The sequence below is a fragment of the Mustela nigripes genome, chromosome 4 (assembly GCF_022355385.1).
Source record: "Mustela nigripes isolate SB6536 chromosome 4, MUSNIG.SB6536, whole genome shotgun sequence".
NCBI classification, from domain to species: Eukaryota; Metazoa; Chordata; class Mammalia; order Carnivora; family Mustelidae; genus Mustela; species Mustela nigripes.
The window spans coordinates 112,863,964-112,891,215 of NC_081560.1; the positions used below are offsets into that span (position 1 = coordinate 112,863,964).

A 27,252-nucleotide genomic window follows, 5' to 3' on the forward strand; every position below is an offset into this window, starting at 1 on the left:
AACCTCTGCATTGGTATTCGAATTCCCTCTTAGAAGACTGGAGGTGGGGGGAGGGAATAAATTACTGACCTTATTTGAAAATAAACAGGTAAATTCCACTTATTATTGAAGCTGTGATAGGCAGGATGAGCTCTTAGTCTCCTCACACTGGCCTGGGATCCACACTGCTGTTCAAACGCTCTCACAAAATCCATACTTATGGTGTATTTCTAAAAGAAGAACACACAGGTGGGCATTTCACTGTAAGCACACTAACCAGAAACAGGAACATGCATGGAAAGCTGTAATCCAGAGAGAGAAGGGGAGCCCTCGGACTCCGTTCCCAGAGCTGACAGGGACCTCAAGAGATCGTCCTTCCCGGGTCCCGACTTGAAGATCCTATAATGCCCAAGTGGTCCGGTGACCGGCTCACGAGCTTACGTGACAAGCCCATCTGGAAACCCAGTGCTCTGCAAAGGACAGCTCTCATGTTCTAGGGTACCCCTAATCTAGCCCACTGGAACGAGACAAGACCGGAAATTAAGTGGTCTTGCTTTCACTGCTGCTCCAGAAGAAGCAGCAGGACAAGAATCAAACCAGGGGAGCAGTCCAGTCCTTTCTACAGACGGAAGAGCATGAAAACAGATGGGGGAGGGAGGGTGTGTGTGGGGGGGATTATGGGAGGGCCATACCACCGTGAAGAGCAACAGCTGAAACTCACCCAGCATTCACCACCTGTGTGTTGTGCTTAATGTACCACTTAATTTCGCCCACAAAACTAACCTACCAATAACTACTGCTTGTACTTTAAGGATGACATTTCCTCTTCTGCTTAGGCTCCGAGAGAATTTACTCTCAGACGAAGCTAACAGAGAACACAGAACCGGGGTCAGCCAGCAGAGCAAAACCGCAGATGTGGTGAAATGCAGACTCCCTTGTGGGAACTCCAGGCCCCCAAGTGCCCAGGCTGTTAGGAGAATGTGTGTGGACCTTCCACGGACTTCTTAATTAAGATGGGCTCAATTCTGGCTCACCAAACCATTCACCTAAATTTGCTGAAGTCTGTGCTTAGGCCCGAATTACAGTGCCCTGAATACTACACGTTTTTAATTTCTTTCAGTTGGTTCTGAGCAACAGATCCCCTGAGTGTGAGTTCTAGGCATGTGGCATTGAGACAAAAGTATTATTTATCCTTTTGGGATAAAATGTATTCTACTTCTGCATAGGACAGGATGCTAAAGGAATACAAAGATGTTTCTTTCTTCACAAGAAGCATGTCACAGCAATGCGGAAAGCTGAAAGCATTTTTTGAGAGAAACTGACAGATGCTATGCTTGCTTGAAATATACCCACCAACATTAAGCACTGGTTTAGAATTCCAAAATCAAAGCGCTGTGAGAAAGTGTCATTTCCGAGCTGAAACATCTCCTGAGCCTAACATGATCCATACAATTCTCTAGAGTACAGCAAAATGTAAAAGGTCTTAAATGGTTCCTGCCTAAACCACTATTTCATTCTGCTTACAGTGTCTATTTTTGAAAGCCCTAATTTTCAAAATCACAAAAATCACTGTCACACAATTTACTGAAAGTGACACCAAGTGATCGTATTGTTCAACATACTGTTAACATCACACAATGAATCACGAGAATAGGTCAGTGGTATTTCTGGAATAATAACGCTCCAAATTTGTTGTCTTACCTGTTTTTGAAGTCCACCAGCTCCCCAGCTCACCACACTTACTGCCTGCCTCTCTACGCTTTAAGAATTAACAAGGATTTTACAATCCCATCGATACCTTTTGTTTTCCTCAAAAATTATACAGTACAGATCTGCAAACCTACTTTTCATGGAAAACAATTGTAACGAGATTGGCTTTTAATGGTTTTTAGGATCTTTTTTAAAAGTGAGAAAATAATAAACGCACCTAGTCACAACTGTGTTTAGACTGGATTTTACTAAACATTGTCAAATTAAAATACGTATTCCCCAAAGTATCAGGGACTATTACTTGGATGAAATGATTTTTAAGTACATGCTCACTCATGAGCTCAAACTTATTAAAAACAAAACAAACAAACAAAAAAAAAAACAAAAAAAAAACACCACAGAACCAAGACTCTGCAGAAAAAGGTACCTCGTGAAATGCATCAGGATTCCCGGGATTAAAAAGAGAAGGCAATTTTTCTTCTAATCCTCGTACTATTTCTGGCCACACAGAGTTCACCAAAAAGTCATATCCAGGAACAGTATTGCCTTTTTCACTGTAGGACAAGAGCAAAATCTCAGTCAGATACACTGTGCTCTTCTATTTACAAAGGGCGAAATTCTGCTGTGCTGCTTTTACTAGAAGTTCCTCAGCCTAATACTTATTTTGACCTTTACGAACAACTCTCTTTGTCAATGGGCTGGTTTAGGGCCGACACTTCTATGTTACTCTTTGATCCCAGAATCACCTGGAAGCAGGTGTGTCCTCTGTGGCCTGACTCTTTTATCTATCACACAGGAGAGCAAGTTGGTATCAGACTGCCTTGGCACGATTCCTCCCCTAATTAGGTCACCGTATTTACACTCTACCTTGGATAAGAAGCAGTCTAATAACACAAGAAGAGTTATCTTCGCATTCAATCTTAATACCGCTAAGCTCCGAGGTGTTGTAAATGACACTAATTTACCAATTACTAACAGCTGTGCGAAGACGCCGCCCTCTCTGAGGTCACCTTCAGTTCTACAGCTGTAGGACTGCTCCGTGTAAAATCTTGATCACAAATCCCAATACAGAACACCTATCACATTAATGTTTTTGTGTGTGTCCATACTTTATTTTGCATTTTTTAGCAAAAGGCTGGGCTCTGGATTTCAAGTTCTAGAATTCGATGAGAGGCAGAGGCACAGACATGAAGCATTCACTTGGGAGCCAGAGTGCCTGCGCTCAAATCGTGGGCCCTTTACTTTCTATGTTTTGTTGTCTTCATCTTTAGATGGACATGACAGGATATGGGTCACAGGATCATCCTACGGGTTAACGTCTACCAAGCATTTAGGCTGCGTACAGTAAATGCTATGTTAGCAATGGTTTCATACATAAGTAAATACGGCAGATTCGTTAAGTTTCTTCTGAATTTAAAGATACATAAATATTTGAGGCAAATACCACTGCGATGACCACCCGCTCTGACTGCTGTATACTGTGTGACATGCTGTACTTTTAAGAAAATTTTCTTGAACAATGGTCGGCAATACAGTACACGTTCTTTAAGCAAAAGTGGGAGTTCTATAGCTAAGCGGTGATAGCAAATTGGGATTTTACTATGCTGGCATTAAAAATCAACAGAAAATGCTTTCATAATCTTCCTGCTTAGCAAAAATGATCAGAACACACAGGTTATAACGGAAGCTACGCTTCACTTCCAGAAAGGGATACCAAATAATCTTACTATAGTTTGGTATTGATAAGAAATCACCGGTGGGTTGGAGGAGGGTTGGGAGGGGGAAAAAAAAAGGAGGGCTGGGGATGGCAAAAAAGAAAGAATAACATTAAGGGTTTTAAAACTACAGATGCACAGAGTATAAGCAACATTAAATAACAAGAGCTCCACATCCTCAAGGTAAATATCTACTTAAAGCCCCAAAGAGAAAATTTACATCCTCAAGATTAACAGCTGAAACAGATGGCAAATGAGGAAAGTGAATCCTTATTCCTCGGAAGATAAATCCCACATGCCGTCGGTGCTGCCAGGTTATAAAGGGCATGTGCAGACGAGACACATGGAACAATTGAAGGGCGGACAAGGAAAGCGCTGAGCTGAGCGTGTGGAAACCTGGAGGCAGGAGCTAAGCAGGGGGTGGTCAGGGGCAGCACAATCAGGATGCTTGAGGCAAATGACGACCTACCGAGGTACAATTTAGATTCCTCAATGGGACACCTGGGTGGCTCAGTCAGTTAAGCATCTGCCTTCGTTTGGGTCATGATATCAGGTCCTGGGACCAAGCCCTGCACTGGGCTCCCACTCAGGGAGGAGTCTGCTTCTTCCTCTTCCTCTGCTCCTCCTGGGCTCATGTGTTTTCTCTCTCTCTCTCCCCTCCTCCCTCTTACATAAATAAGTAAATAAAATCTTTAAATAAAAAACCATAGATTCCCCAAATTTCTGAGGCTTCTCCGTGAATTTGGCCACACTGAAAATGGTGGGAGAACTTGCAAAGCTTTGAAACTTGATATTTCAGGACCAAGACTAGCCTTGTCAAATCTAATGACTGGCTGGCTGTTTCCTAACTGTGGCTTCTTTAGTTTTACATCATGACTTTCCGTCTTCTTCTTCTTTTTTAATTTTATTTGAGAGCAAGACAGCACAAGCCAGGGGTCAGGGCAGAGGGAAGAGGGAGCCAACATGGGGCTCAATCCTAGAACCCTGAGATCATGACCTGAGCAGAAAGGCAGAGCTCAACCGCCAACCACCCAGGTATCTCTACATCATGACTTCTAAATTCTTAATGTGAAATCCAAATCCAGTTAAATCTTCATGATTACTAACTGCAAGTGGCAAAACCAGGCTTTCTCTAAATTCATGTAGTGAAAACAGGGTATTTCAATGGTCAAGTAGCGTATTTATTACTCCAGGTTTTTCTTCCCACAGAATACAAATTCAAGACAAACTACATTGCTTGCTTACTTCATAAAGATTAGGGACCTCCTTAGTCTACAGATTCATTCTTTCATTTTGCAGACACAGGGTAGTTTTAGCTTTAAGATGCTGTGCCAGGTGTGGGCAGGAAGGTGCGGGCAGCATGGAAGGGAGCACGTGCTAAGCCTACGGACATCAGTTCTCAACAGATTAAAAGCCAAATGGAATCCAGAGGATGTGCCTAATGCTGAACAACGGGATAAAAGATGGTCTCTTGAAAGAAGTGGTATCTCAGGCATGCTTGGGTGGCTCAGTTGGTTAAGCCTCTGCCTTCGGCTCAGGTCATGATCTCAGGGTCCTGGGATTGAGTCCCACATAGGGCTCCCCGCTCAGTGGGGAGCCTGCTTCTCTCTTTGCCTCCCCCTCTGCTTATGGTTTCTCTAATAAGTAAATAAATAAATAATCTAAAAAAAAAAAAAGAATTTGTATTTGACTGGAGCTTCATGCGGAGGGACAGGTCAACAGAAAGACAAAGGGAATGAGACAGGAAGCAATGAGGGAAAACACGGAAGCGCACAGTACAGATAGATGTTCCTCGGCTTATGACGGCCTCGGCTCCTAATAAACCCATTGTTCAGCTGGAAATCTTTTTAGTTGAAAAAGCGACTGAACATCAGAGCTCAGCCCTGCCTGTGCTGAGAACACTTAGAGTATTGCACAGTTGGGCAAAATCCTCTAACAAAAAGCCTATTTCACAATAAAGTGTCTGGTATCTCATGTAACTTACTGAACACTGCACTGAAAGCCAGAACAGGATGGTTCAAGTGTGTTGGTTGCTGACCCTCATGATCATGTGGTTTGCCTGGGGGCTATGCTCGCTGCCCCTGCCCAGCATTACAAAAGAGGATCCTAGATCCTAGATCGCCAGCCTGGGAAAAGATCCAAACTAAACACATATCACTTCTGCACTATTATAAAAAGTCAAAAAACCATAAACTGAACCAATGTGAAGTCAGAGATCTTCTGTACCAGGTGTATTAGGGAAGGTCAAGTGCTCCTGTCTGGCCAGGAACCATAGTGGTATGAGGGAAAGTTCCACAGTAGGAAGTTCTACAGTGGAGAACCGCTAGGACTCAAGCACCAAGGGCCTCACAGGTTGCGCCAGGAAGACTGGATGCTCCTCTGTGGGCGATGAGTTGCCACAAGTGACTCTGGAAGGCCGCAGAGCTCTGGGCAGGTGGGACAGCCGAGGGCTGCAATGAAGAGGGACAGGTGGAGCTGGGAGACCAGGTGGGGAGAGCCCGCTACCCTTGAACAAAAGGCGACAAAGGTCTGGACTGGGATGACGGAGATGGTGGAAGGTAATGGGATATTCATGAAACAGAACTGGAAAGCCATGGAAATGAAATGAGAGAGGGAGGGAAAACCGAACATGACTTTAATCGCCATCAGTATAAAATGTGTTGAATTAAACTGAATTGGTATTTCTAGACAGATGATGACATCACAATAATGGAAAGAACCCAATTTTGATTTTGAACCTGGTTAAGGAGAAAGTATAGACAAGAGAAAAGCAGAGGCTCTGGAGTCACACAAATGTCACCATCGAGATTCGCCCCCACTCTTCATTCCCTTCCCTGTAAACCCAGGCGAGGGACACCTGCCTCACAGCACTGGTAACAAATAGGGAAGCGCACACGTTCCCGGGTCAGACAGGACAGCCAGGGATCAGCGGCCCATGAGGAGGTGACAGGTGGCCACTAAACTGAGCTCAGGTGCATGCACAGCAGTTTACGTCACCTTGAGATGGCTCCTCCTGTGACCTCTCGAAGAAGGCAGCAGTGGTGAGGAACGAACTCCAGGAGCTTAGCATACATGATCTGCAGGCCGTCCGGATGAGACTCAACGATCTGCTCTACGATCACCTAGCAGAAGGAAGAGTGGTTTTTGTTGTTGTTGTTGTTGTTTTTAAAGCACCTAAAAGAGAAGTATGAACTATACACTACACAGAAAAGAATCAAGTAAACCTTAAAAATGCACTTCGTCCTTCCTCCATCCCACTCAACATGCTTTCTAAACAGGAGGTAAGTAACAGCGGCACGAAAATCTAGGTCCCAGGATTTGGGAACACTGTTCCAACCCCGGGGGACACAGAGGCTGGGGGACAGAGACTGGCCTGAAGCTAAAACATCACACACACTCATCTGCTTCCCTTCTGAGCTTAAAAGCGAAATACTGTATCTCTGGACAATAGCTCTGTACCATCTTCACCCTGGCCTTGTCTTCTACCATCTCCAGAACAGGGAAAGGGCTGAGACAGAAAGCGATGGAAGAAAACACATCTTATTTTGCTTTAGTATTTTACTTTTTGTGGTGAGGCTGAGTTGCAGGAGGTGAATGACAAGCGTACAAACTTAAAGTACAAACGTGGCCACAGTTCATTTAACGACACGGAAACGTAAAGTGCTTCCCTAATTTAGCATATTAGATTCAGTTCAACGAAAAGGGCATAATTAAATAACTAAAATATTTTCACTTATTGACAAAGAATAACATGATCTTTTTCACCCCCACAGAGAGGGCTATGAACTATAATAGGATACATACAAAGAACTGACAGATCATTTATTTTTAGTAGTCCTAATGAAGCTGAGAAGATTAATGAAATAAATCCTTCAATTTCATTTCTATCAATGGGATACTGTCCTATTTTAAAACTGGAAGCCTTTCATCCTGAAGTCATGGCAGGTAGCTTTATACTTACTGGACAGAAAGAACACTCACACTCGCAGGTGACGGGAAGAAAGCCCTCAAACGCTGAGACTGGCTTCATGACTTCTGTCAGCCTGAACTAGATGAAACCGATGCTCTCTAAGTGGGAAACTGCTGATTGCTGGCGGCCTCACATGGTGCAGCCCATGCTCTGGCCGCTCAGAGGCAGGATACACTGACTCCCTGTATTTAACTGTATCCACATAGGTCAAGGACACTGGGTAACCAAGTTCCGGACTTAAGGTGTTACCCCGCTAACTCGCCCATAAAAGCCCTTAATCTTTGAATATTCCCTCCCTCCCACCTTCCTGGCCTCGCAAACTCTCCCATGGTCTTCAAGACTTAGGCCACATCAATTCTGCGAAGACGCCTCCCCTCATGGACTTTCCCTGCGCACAGAGCTGTCTTCCAGCTCCTCCAGCAGGCACGGGCGCCTTGGTGGGGTCACGCTTTTCAGCAACTTCATTAACGTATAACTTACGGAAATTGAAATTGACCCGAAAATGTTCTGATCCGTACCTTCTTCCTAGGCAAGTCCTTCATCCCTACTAAATTAAGATGATCCCTGAGCTATGGCATCACTGGAAGAGACCAGAGTACATGCCTGATTCCTGCCATGCTGATGGGCACCAACCGGGACCAACCCTTTCTTACAACCAGAAGAGCAGTAACTAGGAGAATCTTCAAGGAAGAGCCCTGAGCTCTCTCACACCCAGTCAAGAATCGAAGCCAGAGTAGATGTTCTGTGTTTGCAGAATGAGGTGCATGGGGGCACAAACCTCATCCATGTACGGTTTCACCAGTACTTGACCGACCAATGCCTCTGCGTCCCGTGTCTTGTCAATTGTAGCGTAAGTCCGTAGGCAGTGCCTTATGATGTCCACATTGGAAGTCTGAAGCCCTTCTAGCAGCAGGCCTTCCAGGGACTGCTGCAGCATGGCCGTAATGCCAGCTATACGCTGCAAGAACAGAGAGACCAGGAAAGAAGGTCCAGGCACAACAGTTTCTAAAAACTCAAAAATATATGTATAATTTATATACATATGTGTTATATATATAAAGCAAGCCTCTAATTCTACCAGAATATATGTAAGATTAAAATCCCAATATTTCCTAGAGAATAACAATGAATCTCTTCTCCCCATGATTTCTTTCTTTCTTTCTTTCTTTTCTTTTTTTTTTTTTTTTTAAAGATTTTTATTTATTTATTTGTCGAGAGAGAGCACAAGCACACAAGGAGGCACAGGCAGAGAGAGAAGCATGCTTCCTGCCAAGGAAGGAGCCCAAGGTGGGACATGATCCCAGGACCCTGGGATCATGACCTAAGCCAGAGGCAGTGGCTTAACCGACTGAGCCACCGAGGTGTCCCCTCCCTATGATTTCTTTGAAAGTAAGTCGGCTTCATCAAAGGGAAGTTTAGACAATTACTGAACGACAAAAAGTTATTTGCCTCTTAAGCTACAGAGTTAGTTGGACAAGCGTGCATTTAAACCCGGTCAAGGGCTTTGGATAAATGAACTCTGACTACATCATATGATGTGTCAAGTTACATGAAATTCAGAATTCATTTTACTCGCATAGTAAATCACTGTGAGTGATTTCTCACTCGCATAGTTTGGAGACTACGCTCGTGTCTTTACACAAAATCTATCTAGTGTGACACAATGGAAGCAGGGTCCCAAGCAGCAGACACTGAAAGAAAAAATTCAAAGCTAGCTTCAAAATCCTGTAGCAATTATCAGGGAGCAACGCTAGGTCAAACCAAAATCATCCAGGAAATTCGCAAACAGCAAATTGAAAATCGAAACCAACACTTACTGGTCTTACTTTGTCCAGAAGAGGCATGCCTTTGCTCTGAACAGCATGAAACTGTAACTGGTTAAATTCTGTGGCAATTCTCTCCAAAATCTGTCCAGTCCAGAGAGGGCTAGTAGAGACAATTAGAGAAGTGTAATTCCCAAAGTTAATTTCTGAGTGACCACATCACCTGGTCAGCAATGCCGACTTTGGCGCCCCTTGTGCTCTTTCTTCCCAGTGTGTTCCCAGCCACAATCCGCCCCCCCCCCCACCACCTCCCATGCCTTACAGCGCTCAGGCACCTGCACCTGCATGCCACCAATTTTCAGGACAAACTGTGCAGCAGGCCCCAGGTGTGGGGGGTGAGGAGCGGAGATGTCATAGAAGCCACCGACGCAGCCTGGCCCGGGGCCACAGGGCCCAGGCAAGGGGATGGAGCTATTTTAGGTCAGTGTGGGTACAACTGCGTGTTTCCACTACGTTCCTTGGGCTCTCCCATTCGTGCCCTTCTTCTCCCTTCTTCTCCCATTCTCTAACCCCCTCCCCTCTCTTGCCCTGTCCTACCATTCATACCCGAATCCCCCTCCGCCTGCCTCATTCTCCCTCCCCAGTACCTCCCCAGTACCAACTACTGCTATCTCCTCAATCAGCTAAAACTGACTGCCTAGCAGCAACCTGGGAAATCCCTCAGAGAAGCGGACTCCAAGTTTACATTTACCCAACTGTAGAAAGAGCAAGCTCGGTGCTCTGGGAGCTGGTGAGAAATCACTCACAGTGCATCTGCCATCAAGTGGACTGGATACACTTCCCTCCTGCCCCCCCCCCCCCATTAGAAAGCATCAACCCCATTCAAAAGGAAGCCAAACAGAGAAAGAAAATAAAATAAATAAATAAAGGCCCCAAAGCCCCTGCTGGGCTCTATGAGGCATCCCACATCTGAGGATGGGCAGTCAGGTAGTGAGGAAACACACTGTAAGGAAACCCAAAATGTCTGGAGACCCGCCGTGGTGTGCCCAGTCCCGGAGCATCAGAACTAATGTGGAGGGAAGGCAAGCACTCGGCAAGACCAATGCTGCTGAAGCCTAATCCCAACCTCTACTGACTGATCCCATGCGCATTTCCTATTTATCCTTATCTCAGCGTTTCTGGGCCTGGCCAGCAGGATGGATTTACGGTGCGCCAATGCTGCTCTGGCTTTCCTGACTCTAGAGCTCAGAGCTGCTCTTCTCAAGAAAAAAAGTCCTCCAATGTAATGCTGAGCAAGAAAGTGCACAATGTCTGTTTATCAAGGACAGCGTTGCAAAGGGACAGGATTGTAGACATAGAGCTCACTGAGGTGTTTCTATCTGAGGAGCACAGCGGCAATGGCAAAGACAGGAAGAACACTGGAGGGCCAGCTCCCCAGGGGCCGAACGTGGACGTGGCTGGAGGGGCTGCAGGTGCTGCCGAGGGCTGCAGCGAAGCGGAGCCGCTGGAGACACATGGGCTGCAGAAGGGCCGCACACCTAGTGTCTGCTAAGTGCGGATGAATGGGGGCAGAAGCATGAGTGCAACATGCTAGAGACACAAGCACAGTGGGGGCTGACCACTTAGTTGAACGCCTTGATGTGAAAGGGGTCAGAGACCCTGGACCAGAGAATCACTTCCTTTGGGATGTGTCCGTTCTTAATCTCTATCATGAGACATGTGGAGCATATGGTCTCTCAAGTTCCTTCTAAAATCTAAAACCTTAATTCCTAAAATTTAGAAACCTAACTCCGCCTGCAGGAGGAAGGACTGTTAGCCTCACAGGACAGAGCATGCAGGGCACCAGGTGACCTTGATGCGGGCAGCCCAGCTGGTATGTGCAGGACCACTGCACTACTACTGTGCGTCTCACGGTGCTGACAGGACCTAACTACTCATTTTCTGAGTCACTCATTCACCCTGGCTGATTGAAAATTCACACTAGGAAGGGAACAAGACAATCACAGTATAACAAAGAGAGCCATCATCTTTTTTCTACTTCATAAGCTTTTTATTTCCTGTTTGTAAATTTCAACTGGATGTGTCCTATACTGTTTCATAATAATATAATGCTGGTGCAAAATACATCAATGGTAATACTCTGGGCATGTCTAGGGGAAAAAATGAGATGGAAAAAAAACAAGATGAATGGTAGGTATGCCTTAAAGATCAACAGGATTTTGCTAGTACTCAGGGAAGGTGATTCCAAATATAAAACTTTTCCACTGGAAGCATACTGACGTGTTGGAACTGTGGTCTCTAACCAAAGGGTTTATAGGAACGTGTTATAGACTTCACCATTTCATGCTCTCCACTTTCCTGGAGCTACATTCAAAAACACTAAGCCACAAACCTGGATTTTTTCTTGTTCAGAAATGAATTCTAAATAAGCCCTCCCCGCCTAATTAGGCTGGATGTGAAGTATTAATTTATGTGCTACTTAGTTAAAAAAAAAAAAAAATGCTTACCTGCTTGCTTCTAGTGCAGAGGTTTCTTTAGAACTTTGTGAATTTAAGATTTTTTCAATTTTTTCAACTGATCGAATAACTTGTATAAGCCTCAACACACACATCTATAAAAATAAAAATTAAGCAAACAAAAAAAGTCACCATCTTTACTTTTAATCATCTTTATTTCCCATGCTAAATGCAAGAAAATATAAGACCAAAAGGCAACTTCAAATATATAGGACATGCTATATTTTGAATATTTCTATGAAACACAGAATTGTCAAGAATGCAAATCTTAGTTCTAGAATAAGCATACTTCAATATTCTATTGCAAGTTTATAGAAAACAAAAACCCTAGACTTTGCTTTCTCATATTCTATACTCTTATTTCTTCTCTTTCCCATCCTGAATCTTTCTATGGGCTTTTCTTTCCTATTTTTTAAAAAAAGATTTGTTTATTTGAGAGAGAAAGAGAGAGACTGCATGTATGCGTACAGGGGAGGGGCAGAGGGAGAGAGAGAATCTCGAGCGACATCCTGCTGAGCACAGATCTCAATGCGGGGCTCAATCTCATGACCCTGAGATCATGACCTGAGCCAAAATCAAAAGTCGGACGTTTAACCAACTGAGCCACCAGGTGCCCCTCCATTTGTTTTCTTATGGCCCTTTATTCATGTTTTAACTTTGGCTTCCGATCATATTGACCCTCTCAGTTTACATGTGCATATACCTATATGCCCAAGCACCAATTCATTAAAGACCTTTTATACTACAAATGTTATCAAAGGGGTTGAGGGACATTATGAAAACTCTCATCCTTAAAGAACAAAAAAATACAAAGTCATCCATTCAATAAATAGTTACTGAACACCCCTGGGAGCTTGACATTCGCCCTGATGGGGGTCGGTGGGGAGGGGGACACAAGAAAATAAGGCAAGAAAAACACCCTGCTCTCACAAAGCTTACTGTTTTGTCTGAAAGCGCACGACAAGCATTCTTTGGACAAAAGCTGTGAGGAGATCTAGAGGCGAATTAAACAGAAGGTCCCTCAAACAAGCTTCTCCCCACTGAGATTTTAACAAATATGCTAATAATACACATAGAAAACATTGTACAGAGCAGCAGGCGAGAGTCAGAAGCCCAGACTCCCAATGCCCGCTGTGCCCCTACATCGTTATGATCATGAATGACATTGGGGACACTTGAAACTGGAGACAACACTAAGGGGTGCACTCCCGGGGTGAGCCCTCGGATGTACGGAGCCGTTGCCTGTCTCGCACACCTGAAAGTAAGCCAACACTGCATGCTAAATACTGGGAATCGAAAAAATTATAGTGAACACTAGAACATAAAGAATGCAGAATCAAAAAATAACAACAAACCTGCGGCAGAATCCTGAGTTTGCTTTGGAAAGCCCACTTCTCCCCTAGTCTCTAATATAGGCCTATTTTCTTTATAGGGCCGCTGACAATTTTTTACAGTCGTTAACTGTCAAGCGCTGCACCGACAACAGTTATCACTGTTTCTTGTTCTGGAAAAAGTAGGTGATCTTGAGATTGTGTGGGTACCTCTAAAATTCAGTCTCATTATTTCAAGTAGATAACATGACATAATGTGTAAAGTGCACATGCATGAGAGCTTTGAAAAAAAGCTGAATAGTGCTGACAAGTACGTGGGGATAAGAGGAGAGGGCTTCAACTGGCATGCAGCATAAGAAATCTACTGAAGGGTACCTTTTTCTTCCTTATGTCCTCTTGTTTACACATTCGTTCATCTACTGCCCGAATTCCTTCACTGACAGATGACCTGAGACTCTAAAAGAATAAGAAAGAAAACGTATTACAGACATTGTTTTGTCACGTTATCAAGTTCCTACATCTCATTCAATTCCACAGAACTTAATACCTGCGCACCAGTACTATGCAGATATTGACAAAAACATGATATACCAGACACAGTTACTGTTGAGGGGACTCATGATCTGGGGGCATAATGACATGAAGGCAGGGTCGCATGGCCAGAAGAAGAATGACACATATACAGTGAAAGTTATGGGGATGAGGGGGCTTAGAATGGAGAACAGATAATATGAAGCAAAGTACAGGACAGTCTGGAAATGTGACGGGGCTCGAATCGGACTCTGAAAGCCATGTGTACACAGCTGCCGAGGTGGGGAGGGGATGGGGAGCAGATGTAAGTGCAGACACACTCAGGGTCAGGGTCAGACAGGTACACAGCCGTGTGCACTGCAGGCTTCCTTCTGGAGAGCAGCAGAAATAGGAAGGGAGGGCCAACTTCACTGAGATGAGGTCTTTAGATTGTGCACATTTTGGAGAACGAGAGAATGTCAAAGCACTGATGCATGATGATGAAATGTGGGTATGGAAATACCAGGAATCAAGAATGAAGAACAGAAGACCAGAAAAAGGCAGAGCGCAGAGGTGGAGAAACTTGTCCAGAAGCTAATGAATAAAGAGATAATTAGGAATTAGGGCCAAAACAAAGGTTAACAGTAACAACTAGAATAAAGTAGGCATATCACAAAAATTCCACAGGAAGGTGAATTAATTCACTCAATCAACATTATGAAACCCCTCCTGGACGTCAGTATTGTGGAAGCCCACAGGGATACAATGAAGACAGATATAGTCATATCCCTCAGTGGTCTGAGAATCTCACAGAACAGCTTCAGAGTTGGGACCAGAAAGGGAGGTCAGGCCTGTGGCTGAGCAGGACCAAAGTGGCCATAAAGACGGGCCATGGAAAAGGGAGGGGATACGGTGATGGCAGGGGGTGAGGCGGGACGGGAGCCTGTTCCAGTAGAGCACATCTGCCTCCAGGGAGGGGGTTTGAGAGAAGAGTTGGAGGCCAAAGGAAGGCTAGGCTTGGGAAACAACACCACTATGAGGCCCCGGGAGGAAGAGGCACACCAAGGAGGTGGCGGGAGAGCCACACAGCGGCTGGTGTGGAATCCAACAGCGGACCATGAAAATCCCTTCCATTCCAAGGAAAAGTATCTTTAACAAGATTTTGTAAAATTCAAATGAGACATAAGCCATGGAAAGTATTGGCTAGCTCAAGACACAACTCAAGATTTTTACCTCTTTCACAAACTCTTTCCTGCCTGCCCCTCCCCTAGGCTTCTCAGCACTGATATTTCCGTTACTCTGCATTTTTCTTGGTTCTAACCGTGTACTGTGTCTTCCCTTAAATTATGTTCTCCTTATATTCTCTCTAGGATGCAGGCACTGTCTTAGGGGAGGGATGCACAAGGCCACTCAAGCTAGAGGAGACACACAAGGAAGGATGGTGTCGTTTATGACAAGTTTACGACAGGGCATCAGAACGGACAGAGGCCGTAAGTCAGGGCACCAGACACAGACGGGGGGGGGGGGGACAGGGCAGCACAGTTTTCTGTTAGATGTGATGCCACAACTTCCCCTCCACTGTTCACCCAGGTGGAGTTCCTATTCCCAATGGCTTAGAGGTGGGGAGTCCCATTCCCACAACAGAGATTTTTCTGAGAGAACATTCAAATGTAACATTTATTAAGTACTACATTTTATTTATATTATCCTTCAGTTCCATTAGGGATTACATAGCTTTTGTAGATCAGCCCAGGAACTTAACCACACGTAGATTACATGGGGGGGGGGGTATTTATAAGATTATAAACTGTTAAAATACAAGTCATTTGTAAGTTATAAACCACTTACATATGACCAAAGTGGCATTAATAAGTTGAATTAGGAAATATGCTTCCTCTCCCCTAACATTTTAAGGCTGTCTACTCTGAGAATATATTTTCTTCAAATCGAACATGTTTTTTTTGAGGTTTTTAGCATATGCAAAAACAAAATCATTTACAACTCTTTTGAAGTGAATATTATAATCAGAACCATTAAAATACAACCACCAGTACCACCAAACTAACAGATGAAAAGAATTCTTAGAGAAAAGCCGACAAGGACATGTGTCACAGTAGACTGTTTTCATTAGTTGGGGACTTACCAGAACTTCTTCTCGTAACTGTCCCAAAGGCACAGAAAGCTGATTGAGGGCTTTGTCCATGCCAACCTAAAGGCAAAACCAGGTTGGCACAAACACATCACAATAAGGAGTAATAGTGACATATCTATTTAATGATCAAAGTAGTACCAGATTTAAGTTATTTTTTTGGCACAACCGTATTTTGCTACGTAACTAGCTAAATAACAGAAGTGTTATTTGGCCATTAATGTTGCTCATAGAATATGAAAAAATCTGTTGAAATACATGAAACTATAAAAATAAGGGAAGTCATGAGAAACAGAAGTTTCCTTAGGAACAATTTGCCTTTAGATGACATTTTAAATGAATGTGAAAAATTTTCACAGAAGGTGAACAGTTCTCTGTCTGTAAGATGATACTCAGCCAGCTGATGTGAAGTGAAGTCTGATGGGCTACGTCTCTCTTAAACATTATTATAACCCTTGAGAAAAACAGAAATTAAACATAACAGAAGTAAAATTTTCTAGGTTTCTAATCCTATTGGGACATTTATCTTAGTGGTATATTTCCCAAAAGCAAATGTGCATCATTAATTTTAATGCTTCTTGAAATTCCCATGGAGCTGCAACTTTCTGTGCTTCTCTGGACAAACAGATTTAAAACAAAATGAAACATCAACAAGGAGATTTTCTGCCAAGTAACAAAAACATTTTTTTTTTAATTTTTAAATTTTATTTATTTATTTGACAGACAGAGATCACAAGTAGGCAGAGAGAGAGGAGGAAGCAGGCTCCCCACTGAGCAGAGAGCCTGATGTGGGGCTCAATCCCAGGACCCTGGGATCATGACCCAAGAAGGCAGGGGCTTTAACCCACCGAGCCACCCAGGCACCCCACAAAAAACATTTCTAAACAGCTTTTACAAACAACTGATAAGCTCACTGCAAATCATTCTTATATTTTTATAAAACCAAACTTTTTAAATATCAATACTGGCCAATGTTCCCTCAACCTAGCTCTGGCTAACAGATACACCTGGGAGTAAATTAAACATTTCTGTAAGAGTGGTGGATATCTGCTCCTACAAATAAATTAGTCTAAATCAAGGAAGACTTCAGGGTAATCACTTAGCAACTAACAAAACAACCCCTTGGGTATTATTATCCTTTACTTTTCACTGTTGACTAATGAATTTGAAACATAATCAAACTAGAGCAGCCTTAAATGAATAAAAACTAAAACAAACAAAAAAATGTATTCCAAAAAGTTTAGTTCTTTTATTAATGAAACTGGTAATTTCTTCAAGTTTCTGGTAGGGTTGGTGGGGTAATCAACTGAAAGGTATCTAAAAACTCTGCCCTTTTAATAAATATGAAGGAGAGAGAAAGTGTGTGTGTGTGTTTATAGGACTTGCAAATTTCAGGTTTACCAGGTTTGTGGAAAGGTTGACAAAATCTGCATAATCCTTGTTAATGAGCTCGACCATGGCTGTTTTAAGAAGTTTATAGTAGAGTTCCAGATCCGCTCTTAGTTCCTCCAGCTGGACACGCTTCCTACAGTCAGACACAAAATGATCGACGTCGAAATCTTCCTGAAAATCAAACCAGAAAGAAAAAATGATTGCACTGATACCATATTTTACATATAAAAATAAATTCAGAGAAAGAATAAGAGAGAAACACCATTCTGTTCATTTAAGAGGCCGTATTACTGCAGGGGAGCACACACAGGGACATCAGGGGGTCTGCTCACTTCCTAAGACTGTGGGAAAGGGGGCCCCTCGCCAAGACCATTCTCTCCTGTTGCCTAACTCTACAGGCATTTTCTTTCTTTAATTATACATTTCAAAGAGGCTCTTCTCAAAATAGAAACAGATTTTTCTTCTTAATTTTAAAAGTAACAAATGTTCACTGTCAAACTTTCAACCAGCAAAGAAATACTTATATGAGAGTAAAAAAAAAAAAAAAAAAATCACCCACTCTCTTATGCTCTGCAGTTAAGCACTGTTAATGTTTGTTTATTTTTCTTCACTATTTAACACTGCGATTCACATCCTTCCAGATTTTGTTTTGGTCTTTCTCCTTACTTTTTTTTTTTTTTTTTAAGATTTTTATTTATTTGAGAGAGACTGAGAGAATGAGTGGGAGGAGGGGCAGAGGGAGAAGCAGGCTCCCTAAAATCATGACCTCAACCAAAGGCAGACGCTTAACTGACTGAGCCACCCAGGTGCCCTAGTCTTTCTCTTTAAAATATAAACTACTTTTGGGGCGCCTGGGTGGCTCAGTGGGTTAAGGCCTCTGTCTTCAGCTCAGGTCATGATCCCAGGGTTCTGGGATCAAGCCCAGCATTGGGCTCTCTGCTCAGCAGGGAGCCTGCTTCCCCTGTCTCTCTCTCTGCCTGCCTCTCTGCCTACTTGTGGTCTCTGTCTGTCAAATAAATAAATAAAATATTTAAAAAAATAAAATATCAATTACTTTTTAAAGAAACTGACATATAATGGACACGTTAGTTTCAGGCGTACAACATAAAAATTCCATATTTTTATCTGTTGTGAAATGATCACCCTAAGACTAGTTAACATCCATCACCAAACATATACATTTTTTTCTTGTGCTGAGAACTCTTAAGCTTTAGCAAATTTAAATATATAATAATATACTATGCAGACATCGAAAGAAAGGAAATCTTGCCATGTGCAATGATGTGGATGGAACTAGAGGGTATTATGCTGAGTGAAATAAGTCAATCAGAGAAAGACAATTATCATACAATCTCCCTGATATGAGGAATTTGAGAGGCAAAGTGGGGGGTCTGAGGGTAGGGAAGGAAAAAAAATGAAACAAGACTGGATTGGGAGGGAGACAAACCATAAAAGACTCTTAATCTCACAAAACAAACTGAAGGTTGCTGGGGGGAGGGGTGTAGGGAGAGAGTGGTGGACATTGGGGAGGGTTATGTACTATGGTGAGTGCTGGGAAGTGTGTAAGCCTGACAATTCACAGACCTGTAACCCTGGGGCTAAAAATACATTATATTTCGAATAAAAAATAATAAAATAAATATACAATAATACACAGTATTATTTACTACAGTCACCATGATGTACATTACATCCCCAGGGCCATCTTATTAACTGGAAGTTTATACCACTGGGCCCCTTCATCTATTTCCTCCACAACCCCATCGCCTCTGGCAACTACCAACTTCTCTGTGACTTCATTTTGTTTTGTTTTTTAGGTTCCACATGTGAGGGAGATCATACAGTTTTTCTCTTTCTCTGTCTGACTTATTTCACTCAGCACAATATCCTCAAGGTCCATCCATATTGTTGCAAATGGCAAGACTTCCTTCTTTTTATGGTTGAGTAATATTCCATCATATACACACACATTTTCTTTATCTATTCACCCGTCGGTGGACACTTTAGTTATTTCCAAGTCTTGGTTGTTGTAAATACTGGGATACTCACTACCGTGAGTGTGAGTCTTGCTGGCCACTAGAGCCAGGTGATCTAGAGGTATTCCCTGGGTAGCAACTGCAAACCTCCAGGCATCATATGAGCATTCAAGCTCCTTTCTGGGAGATACCAGAAAGCAGAAGCGAGGCAGAGGGACAGCGCAAAGATGGCACCTGTCAGCTCCATCTTTGGGGAATACCTTACTAGGCCCCCAGATCCATGTTAAATTAGATGCCTGCCCCTCAGGGCCCTAAGATAAGCAAATGAGCCTCTTTCACAGAAATCTGAACGCATTTCAGTCTGCTGCTTCTGTGCTGAGTTCCAGGGTGGATGGGTCTACTCACATGACTGCTTTAAGAACTGTTTCTCAGTTTGCTCTAGCCTTGTGGGTCTCATGGGTGCAAGCTCTGATGGCTTTCAAAGCTGGATGTTTTGGGGTCTTGTCTCTTAGATGTAGGTCTTAAAAGTTAGGGTGCCAGAAGTGGGGATAAAACCCTTTGCTCCTCAGGGAGAAGCCTGGGGTGTTGAGTACCCTCCCAAATCCCAGGTCGCTGTACCAGGCAGGGGTGGGGTTTATGGCAAGACTGATTCTTACTTCAACATAGGATTTTTTTTTTACTCACCTAATGTGTACAAGTCACTCAGCTAGTTGTAGGGTTTTTTCCACAGGAAATTTTTTCATATGGAGCTATAGATTCAGTGTGTATTTGATAGAAGAGATGAGTTCAAGATCCTCCTATGCTACCATCTTGAATGGAAACCCCAGACCTTCTCTATGTGTATGTGTACACACACATATGTGTACACACACACACACACAAATACTCATGCTCTTCTAAACTATTTCCCATCTAGGGGCACCTGGGTGGCTCAGTGGGTTAAGCCTCTGCCTTCAGCTCAGGTCATATCTCAGGGTCCTGGGATCGAGCCCCGCATTGGGCTCTCTGCTCAGCGGGGAGCCTACTTTCCCCCCTCTCGCTGCCTCCTTGTGATCTCTCTCTGTCAAATAAATGAAATCTTAAAAAAAGAATAAAAAAATAAAAAATAAAAACCCATTCTATAAAAAAATTTTTTCCCATCTAAAAATATAACTTCAATGTCTTTTCATAAAACACATACATTTCTATTAATATTTTATGTGGATGCTGAGTGTCCCATTGAACAGACGTTCCAAATCTTTCATAACCTATTTTCAAGTATTGGTCTCAGAGGATTAGCTATGCTGTGTTTACCCTTTACAATACTGTGATGCCCTGGTAGGCTTATATGCTTAGAGGCAATAAATTACAGGGGAAACCCTGTGACTCTGCTACTCACTGACCTGTTTAGTCAGCAAGAATCAAATGTGATGATTCCCAAACTAGTTAAGGACACCTACACTTACTTCGTAATTATACAGCTGCATTAAACACTATGTAAACCAACAAAATATGACTGCAAAAAAAAAAAAATCACTGTTCTTTTGAAAACTAAGACAGCTACTTTGGAAAGATTTGATACAAAGAAATCAATAAGAAAATTTTTGCTAAGTTAGGTATGGGTGAGATGACCAGGTACCAGGTAGGGAGGGGGTGATCACAGGATTCTCACTCAATTCAGTTAAAGAAACTGAAACTGAATGCAAAAAAGACAGCATAGAAAGCTTTTTTAAAAAAGATTCTTTTTATTTATTTGAGACACAGACAGAGAGTATGAGCAGGGAAAGGGGCAATGGGAGAAGGAGATTTCCTGCTGAACAGGGAGCCCAATGCAGGACTCCATCCCAGGACCCCGAGGTCATGACCTGAACCGAAGGTAGATGCCTAACCTATTGAGCGACCCAAGTGCCGTGACAACTTAGAAATCTAATCAGCAGGCCAGTTTCCAGAGAAAAAAGACCTGGCACTGCTTCAATGGAGAATAAATGTACATATATTTTTTCCAAATAAAATGCTAAAAACTACATGTACCATTCCCTAAGAGTACTTGTTTAAACTGACTTTCTTAGTTAATCAACCAAAGACTGACCCTGATAGTGTCGGAGAGGAGGACTTCATACCAAACCGTAATTTCACAGTCATCTACTGAAAGCCACCTGCTTCTTAAACTGGGGCCCAAATTAGCCTGGACCTTTCTCTCCTGAGACCATCTCAGACCTTACATCATAGTTATGTAATACATCACGGGAGGGGGTCTCGGTTCATAATCCTGGCCATCCTACTCACCAACTGTATACCTTTAGGTCGATCACTTTCTCTGCCTCAGTTACACATTGTTGAAGTTCTGAACTTCATGATAGCATTCTAAATTGGATAACTGGGGTGCCTGTGTGGCTCAGTTGGCTCAGGTCATGATCCCAGTCTCTTGGGTTTGAGTCCCACATCAGGCTCTCTGCTGAGCAAGAAGCCTGCTGCTTCTCCCTCTGTCCCTCCCTCCTATTCCCACACTCACTCACTTTCAAATAAAATCTTAAATAAATGAATAAATAAATAAATCATATAACTTAGCCTCAATGAACAAATGTTATTAGGTAATATTAGTACTCAACTTACCATTTATGTATTTGTTCTCAGATAAACAAAAGTTCCGTAACAAATAACTCGGAACATCTGTAATTACTGGGTTAGGCAGCTTTTGATGTGAAAAGCAAACCCAAACACAGAGTACCATAATAGAGACCCATTTCACTTACCAAGCATGTTTTTACTTTATAGTAAATGGTTTTACTTTATAGTAAATGGTTTTACTTTGTAGTGTAGATTTCCCAAGTATTTAAAAAGAAAGTATTTACAACCCATACATTTATGGTCAACTGATTTTTCACAAGGATGCCAAGACCATTTAATGGGGGAAAAACAGTCTTTTTGAGTGCCTACTACTGGGACAAGTGAAAAAGAATGAATTTGGAACAGCAACTTCACACATACACAAAAATATAACTCAAAATGGATCAAAGATTTAAATGTAAGAGTAAAAACTATAACACTCTCAGAGAAAACAGGTGAAAATCTGTATGACTTTGGATCGGGCAAAGCTTTCTTAGACATGATGCACAAAGCAATAAAAAAATTAGATAAGCTGAACTTGATCAAAATAAAAACTTTCATGTGTCAAAGGGATACTACGGAGAACGTGAAAAGACAACCCACAGAATGGGAGAGAGTATCTGCAAATCATTTGTCTGACAAGGACCTAATAACCAGAATATGCAGAATATGCAAATACAGTCTTACAACTCAACAACAACAAAAAAAATAACCTAATTTAAAAACAAGCCAAAGACTTTTGAATAGACATTTCTCCAAAGATGATACACAGACGGTCAAGAGCACACATCAGGATGTTCGACATCCTTAGTCATTGGGAAAATGCAAATCAAAAGCACAAGGAGATGCCATGTCACACCCACTAGGACAACTATGGTAAAATAAGAAAAAGAAAAAGAAAAGAAGAAGAAGAAAAGTGCTGGCAAGAAGGCAGAGAAGCTGGAATCTTCCTGCATTGCCGGTGAGAATGTAAAATAGTGTGGCAAAGGCAGCAAACAGCTCGGTAGATCCTCAAGAAGTTACATGTACAATTACCCAGCGATTCTAAGTCTAGGGGTATAACACCGACAGAACTGGCAACAGATGTTCCTGCCACAACATGTACATGCATGTGCACAGCAGCGCTGCTCGTAACAGCCAGAAGAGTATATACCCAACGTCCATCAACTGATGAATGGATACATAAAATGTGGAAGAGCCTCTTACACAACCATAAAAAGGAATAAACTGTTACATGCTACAACAGGAGTGAAGTCTGAAAACATTCTACTCTCAGGTTAAAGGAAGCCAGACACAAAAGGTCACGTGTTTAAATGACTCCACTGATATGAGATGTTCCAGAAGATGCAAATCCATAAAAACAGAAAGTAGATTCATGATTGCCAGGGAATAAGGGGAGGGGAGAATTGGAACTAAGAGGTTTATTTTTCAGGTGATGGAAGTGTTCTGGAATTAGACAGTAGTGATGTATGTACCACATACACAGAGAAGAGTACACTTTAAAATGGCAACTATTATGCTTTGTGAATTATATTTTGATGAAAAATGAAACAACTTAAATATCAACAAGTTAAATGCTAGGATACATTAAAAAAAAATCCAAAGTAACACTAATCACAGGAACAATGGAGTAGCTACATGAATTTCAGACAAAGCAGATTTCATAGCAAGGAAAATTATCAGGCATAAAGAGCAGCATTACATAAGGATAAAGAAATCAACTGACCAAGAAAACACAATTATCCTTAACGTATGTGTGCCTGATCAACACAGGTGAGACACAACCTAACAGAATGCAGGGAGAAATAAACAACTCCAGTATCACAGCTGGTGACTTCAACACTTCTCCATCAGTAATGGGCCGATCGAGCAGCAGGGTAACAAGGATCTGACAGATGCAGCCATTCAGTCCAGACATGGCGCACTGAACACCACCATTAATAACCGTACAACAGACGACCACAGACAACTTTGCCCAGTAATAGCGCGACACACATTCTTCTTAAGCTCATATGGAACACCCATCAAGACAGAGTAATTCTGGGCCATAAAACGCAACAAAATTTTAAAAATAAAAATTACACCAAGTATGTTCTCAGACCACAATGGAATTAAAAATCAGTAACAGAAAGATAGCTGAAGAAGTCCAAAATACATGGAGATTAAATGACACAGGAGACAAGTCTCAACAAAATATAATGTAGCAAAATGTGTGGGATGCTGCTTAAAGGGAAAATACAGTATTGAAAGCCAATATTAGAAAAAAAGGATTAAAGTCAATGATCTAAGCTTCCACTTTAGGTAACAACAACAAAACCATATCTAAAGTAAGGAGGGGCGCCTGGGTGGTTCAGCTGGTTAAGCATCTGCCTTTGTCTCAGGACATGGTCCCAGGGTCCTGGGACAGAGCCCTGCATCAGGCTTCCTGCTCAGGGAGGCTGCTTCTCCCTCTCCTACTCCTCCGGCCTGTATTCCCTCTCTCACGAACTCTCTCTGTGTCAAATAAAATCTTAAAAAAAAAAAAATCTAAAGGAAGTAGAAAAAAGCAAAAATTAGAGCAGAAATCAATGTAATTAAAACCAGGAATTTTTTTTTTAAAATCAATAAACCCCAAGTCTGTTTCTTTGAAAACATCAATAAAACAGATAAACCCTTAGCCAGGCAAACAAAGAAAAAAAGGTAGAATGGGGCGCCTGGGTGGCTCAGTGGGTTAAAGCCTCTGCCTTCCACTCAGGTCATGATCCCAGGGTCCTGGGATCAAGCCCCACATCCGGCTCTCTGCTCAGCAGGGAGCCTGCTTCCCTTCCTCTCTCTCTGCCTGCCTCTCTGCCTACTTGTGATCTCTGTCTGTCGAATAAATAAATAAAATCTTTTAAAAAAAAAGAAAAAAGGTAGAAGACATAAATTACTAATATCAGATGAAAGAAGGGAGGGCTACTGCTAACAATCCCAATCACTGTAAATTCAAGCAAACATTTACGGAAGAAATACTACGTGATTCTGTAAAATCTCTTCCAGAAAGTAAAACTAGAAGGAATATGTCCTAAATCATTCTAGGAGATCATCATTACCCTGACACCAAAACCGATACTGCAAGAAAAGAAACTACAAACTAGTATCTCTCATGAACACAGACACAAAAATCTTCAACAAAAATTAGCAAATAAAAGCAAACAGTATATTAAAAAATTATACACCAGGATCATGTAGGATTTATTCCAGGTATGCAAGTCTGGTTCAACGTTAGAAAATCAATGTGATCCATCACATCAACAGAAAAAAAAAATCACATGATCATATCAACGAAGGAAGGAAAAAAACATTTAACAAAATCCACACCTCTTCATTATTAACCCTCAGGAAACTAGGAATAGGAGGACTTCCTCCAAAAATCCACAGCTAACATGATATTAATACTGAGAAAATAGAAGACAAGGAATCAAGGCAAGGATGTCCCTCTTACTACTACTATTCAACACTGTACTGGAAGGCCAAACTAATGAAATAAGATAACAAAAGAAAATAAAAGGTATACAACCTGGGAAAGAATAGAACTTTGTTCACAGATGACATGACTGTCTACAGAAAATACAAAGACTTCACACCCCACACCCACACCCACACCCTCCTAAAACTAGTCAAGTGATTATAGCAAGACTGCATGATACACAGTTAAAATACAAAAGTCAATTGCTTTCCAATGATGTATCAGACAAAGGGCCAGTATTCAAAATTTATAAAGAATTTATCAAACTCAACATCCCAAAAAACAAAAAAATCCAGTCAAGAAATGGACAGAAGACATGAACAGACCAAAGAAGACATCCAAATGGCCAACAGACACATGAAAAAGGGCTCCATATTACTCAGCATCAGGGAAATACAAATCAAAACCACAATGAGATACCACCTTTCATCAGTCAGAATGGCTAAAATTAACAAGTCAGGAAACCACAGATGTTGGCGAGGATGCGGAGAAAGGGGAATCCTCCTACACTGTTGGTGGGAATGCAAGCTGGTGTAGCCACTCTGGAAAACAGTACAGAGGCTCCTCAAAAACTTAAAAATGTAACAACCCAACGACTTAGCAATTGCACTATTAGATGTTTATCCAAAGTACACAAACATAGTGATTTGAAGGGGCAAAAGCACCCCAAAGTTTATAGTCAAACTATGGAAAGAGCCTAGATGTCCATCAACATATGAATGGATAAAGAAGATGTGGTATGTACACACACACACACACACACACACACATTACTCAACCATCAAAAAGACAAAATCTTGCCATTTGCAAGGACATGGATGGAACTAGAGGAAGAAAGACAAATACCATATAGTTTCAGTCACATGTGGAACTTAAGAAACAACAGATGAATATAGGGGAAGGGAAGGAAAAATAGAAACAGACAGGGAGGCAAATCACAAGAGACTCTTAACTACAGGAAACAAACAGAGGGTTACTGGAGGAGAGGGGAAGGTTGGGGTAACTGGGTGAGGGGTATTAAGGAGGGCACTTGTTGGGATGAGCTCTGGGTGTTGTATGCAAACAATGAATCACGAAATTCTAACCATGAAACTAAAAGTACACTATATGTTAACGAAATTGAATTTAAATAAAGAAAATTTAAAAAGTCAATTGCTTTCGTATATACCAACAATGTACAAGTGGAATTTGAAGCTAAAAACACAAGACCATTTACATTAGCAGACAAAAAAAATTAACACGTAGGTGCAAATCTAACGAAATATGCACAAGATCTATGTGAGAAAAAGTATAAAATTCTGATGAAAGATAACAAGCAAGGTAAGATGTGAAGTGGAAAGAAAGTCCATAATCTTGGGTAAGAACACTCAATACTGTTAAGAGGTCAGTTCTTCCCAAACTGATCGACAGACTCCATGCAATCCCAATCAAAATGCCAGTAAGTTATTTTGTGGATACCAACATGTTGACTCTAAAACTTGGATGGAAAACTGGAAAACCAAGAGTCCCAGAGTATTCAACAAAATATTAAAGAGGGGGAAAAAAGGAAATTGAGGATTGCCACCACCCAATCTCAAGACTTACTATTAGGTGCTTGGCAAAAGAGAAAGGTGCTTGGAACAGAGTGGAGAGCCCAGAAAAACATCCACACACACAGGCAAAGGCAACTCAATGGCAAGGACAGTCTTCAACAAATGGAACCGAACAATGGGAAATCGATAAGAAAAAACAAAAAATGAAAAGAATAAAAACAAACTTTTCACACCTTTCACAAAACCTAAACGTAAAATGCAAAACTTCTTAAAGATGACATAAGAAAAAATGCAGGGATCCTTGGATTTGGCAATGACTTTCCAGATATAAAACCAAAAGCATGATCTACAAAAGAAAAAATTGATGAGAGGGACTTTGTTAAAACTAAACTTCTCTGTAAGAGAATGAAAAGACCAGTCACAGAGTAGAGAAAATATCTGCAAAACATATCTATGGTAAAGGACTTAAAACCAAAAATAAAATATAAAGAAGTCTTAGTAGCAATAAGAAATCAAACCTAATTTAAAAATGTGAAAAGAGCGGTGGCTGGGAAGCCCAGTCAGTTAAGCATCTGCCTTTGGCTCAGGTCCTGGGGCTGAACCCCACACTGGGCCCCCTGCTCAGCGAGGAGCCTG

The 27,252-nt window shown here is 41.9% G+C and overlaps 1 protein-coding gene across 3 annotated transcripts in view; it reads right to left on the minus strand.

The window, feature by feature from the left end:
* The window catches only part of COG2 (component of oligomeric golgi complex 2), a 53,233-nt gene that overhangs the window by 16,884 nt on the left and 9,097 nt on the right, over window positions 1–27,252 (minus strand). For 2 of the 3 annotated variants that reach the window (XM_059397350.1, XM_059397349.1), the window contains exons 2-10: window positions 17,045–17,206; window positions 15,638–15,703; window positions 13,360–13,440; window positions 11,645–11,748; window positions 9,192–9,300; window positions 8,153–8,332; window positions 6,402–6,526; window positions 2,117–2,243; window positions 70–209 (exon numbers count right to left, since the gene is read on the minus strand). In XM_059397350.1, the coding sequence (XP_059253333.1) occupies window positions 70–209; window positions 2,117–2,243; window positions 6,402–6,526; window positions 8,153–8,332; window positions 9,192–9,300; window positions 11,645–11,748; window positions 13,360–13,440; window positions 15,638–15,703; window positions 17,045–17,206 (1,094 nt within the window). The remainder of the gene's footprint in view (window positions 1–69; window positions 210–2,116; window positions 2,244–6,401; window positions 6,527–8,152; window positions 8,333–9,191; window positions 9,301–11,644; window positions 11,749–13,359; window positions 13,441–15,637; window positions 15,704–17,044; window positions 17,207–27,252) is intronic. The other variant, XM_059397351.1, reaches the window with a different exon arrangement.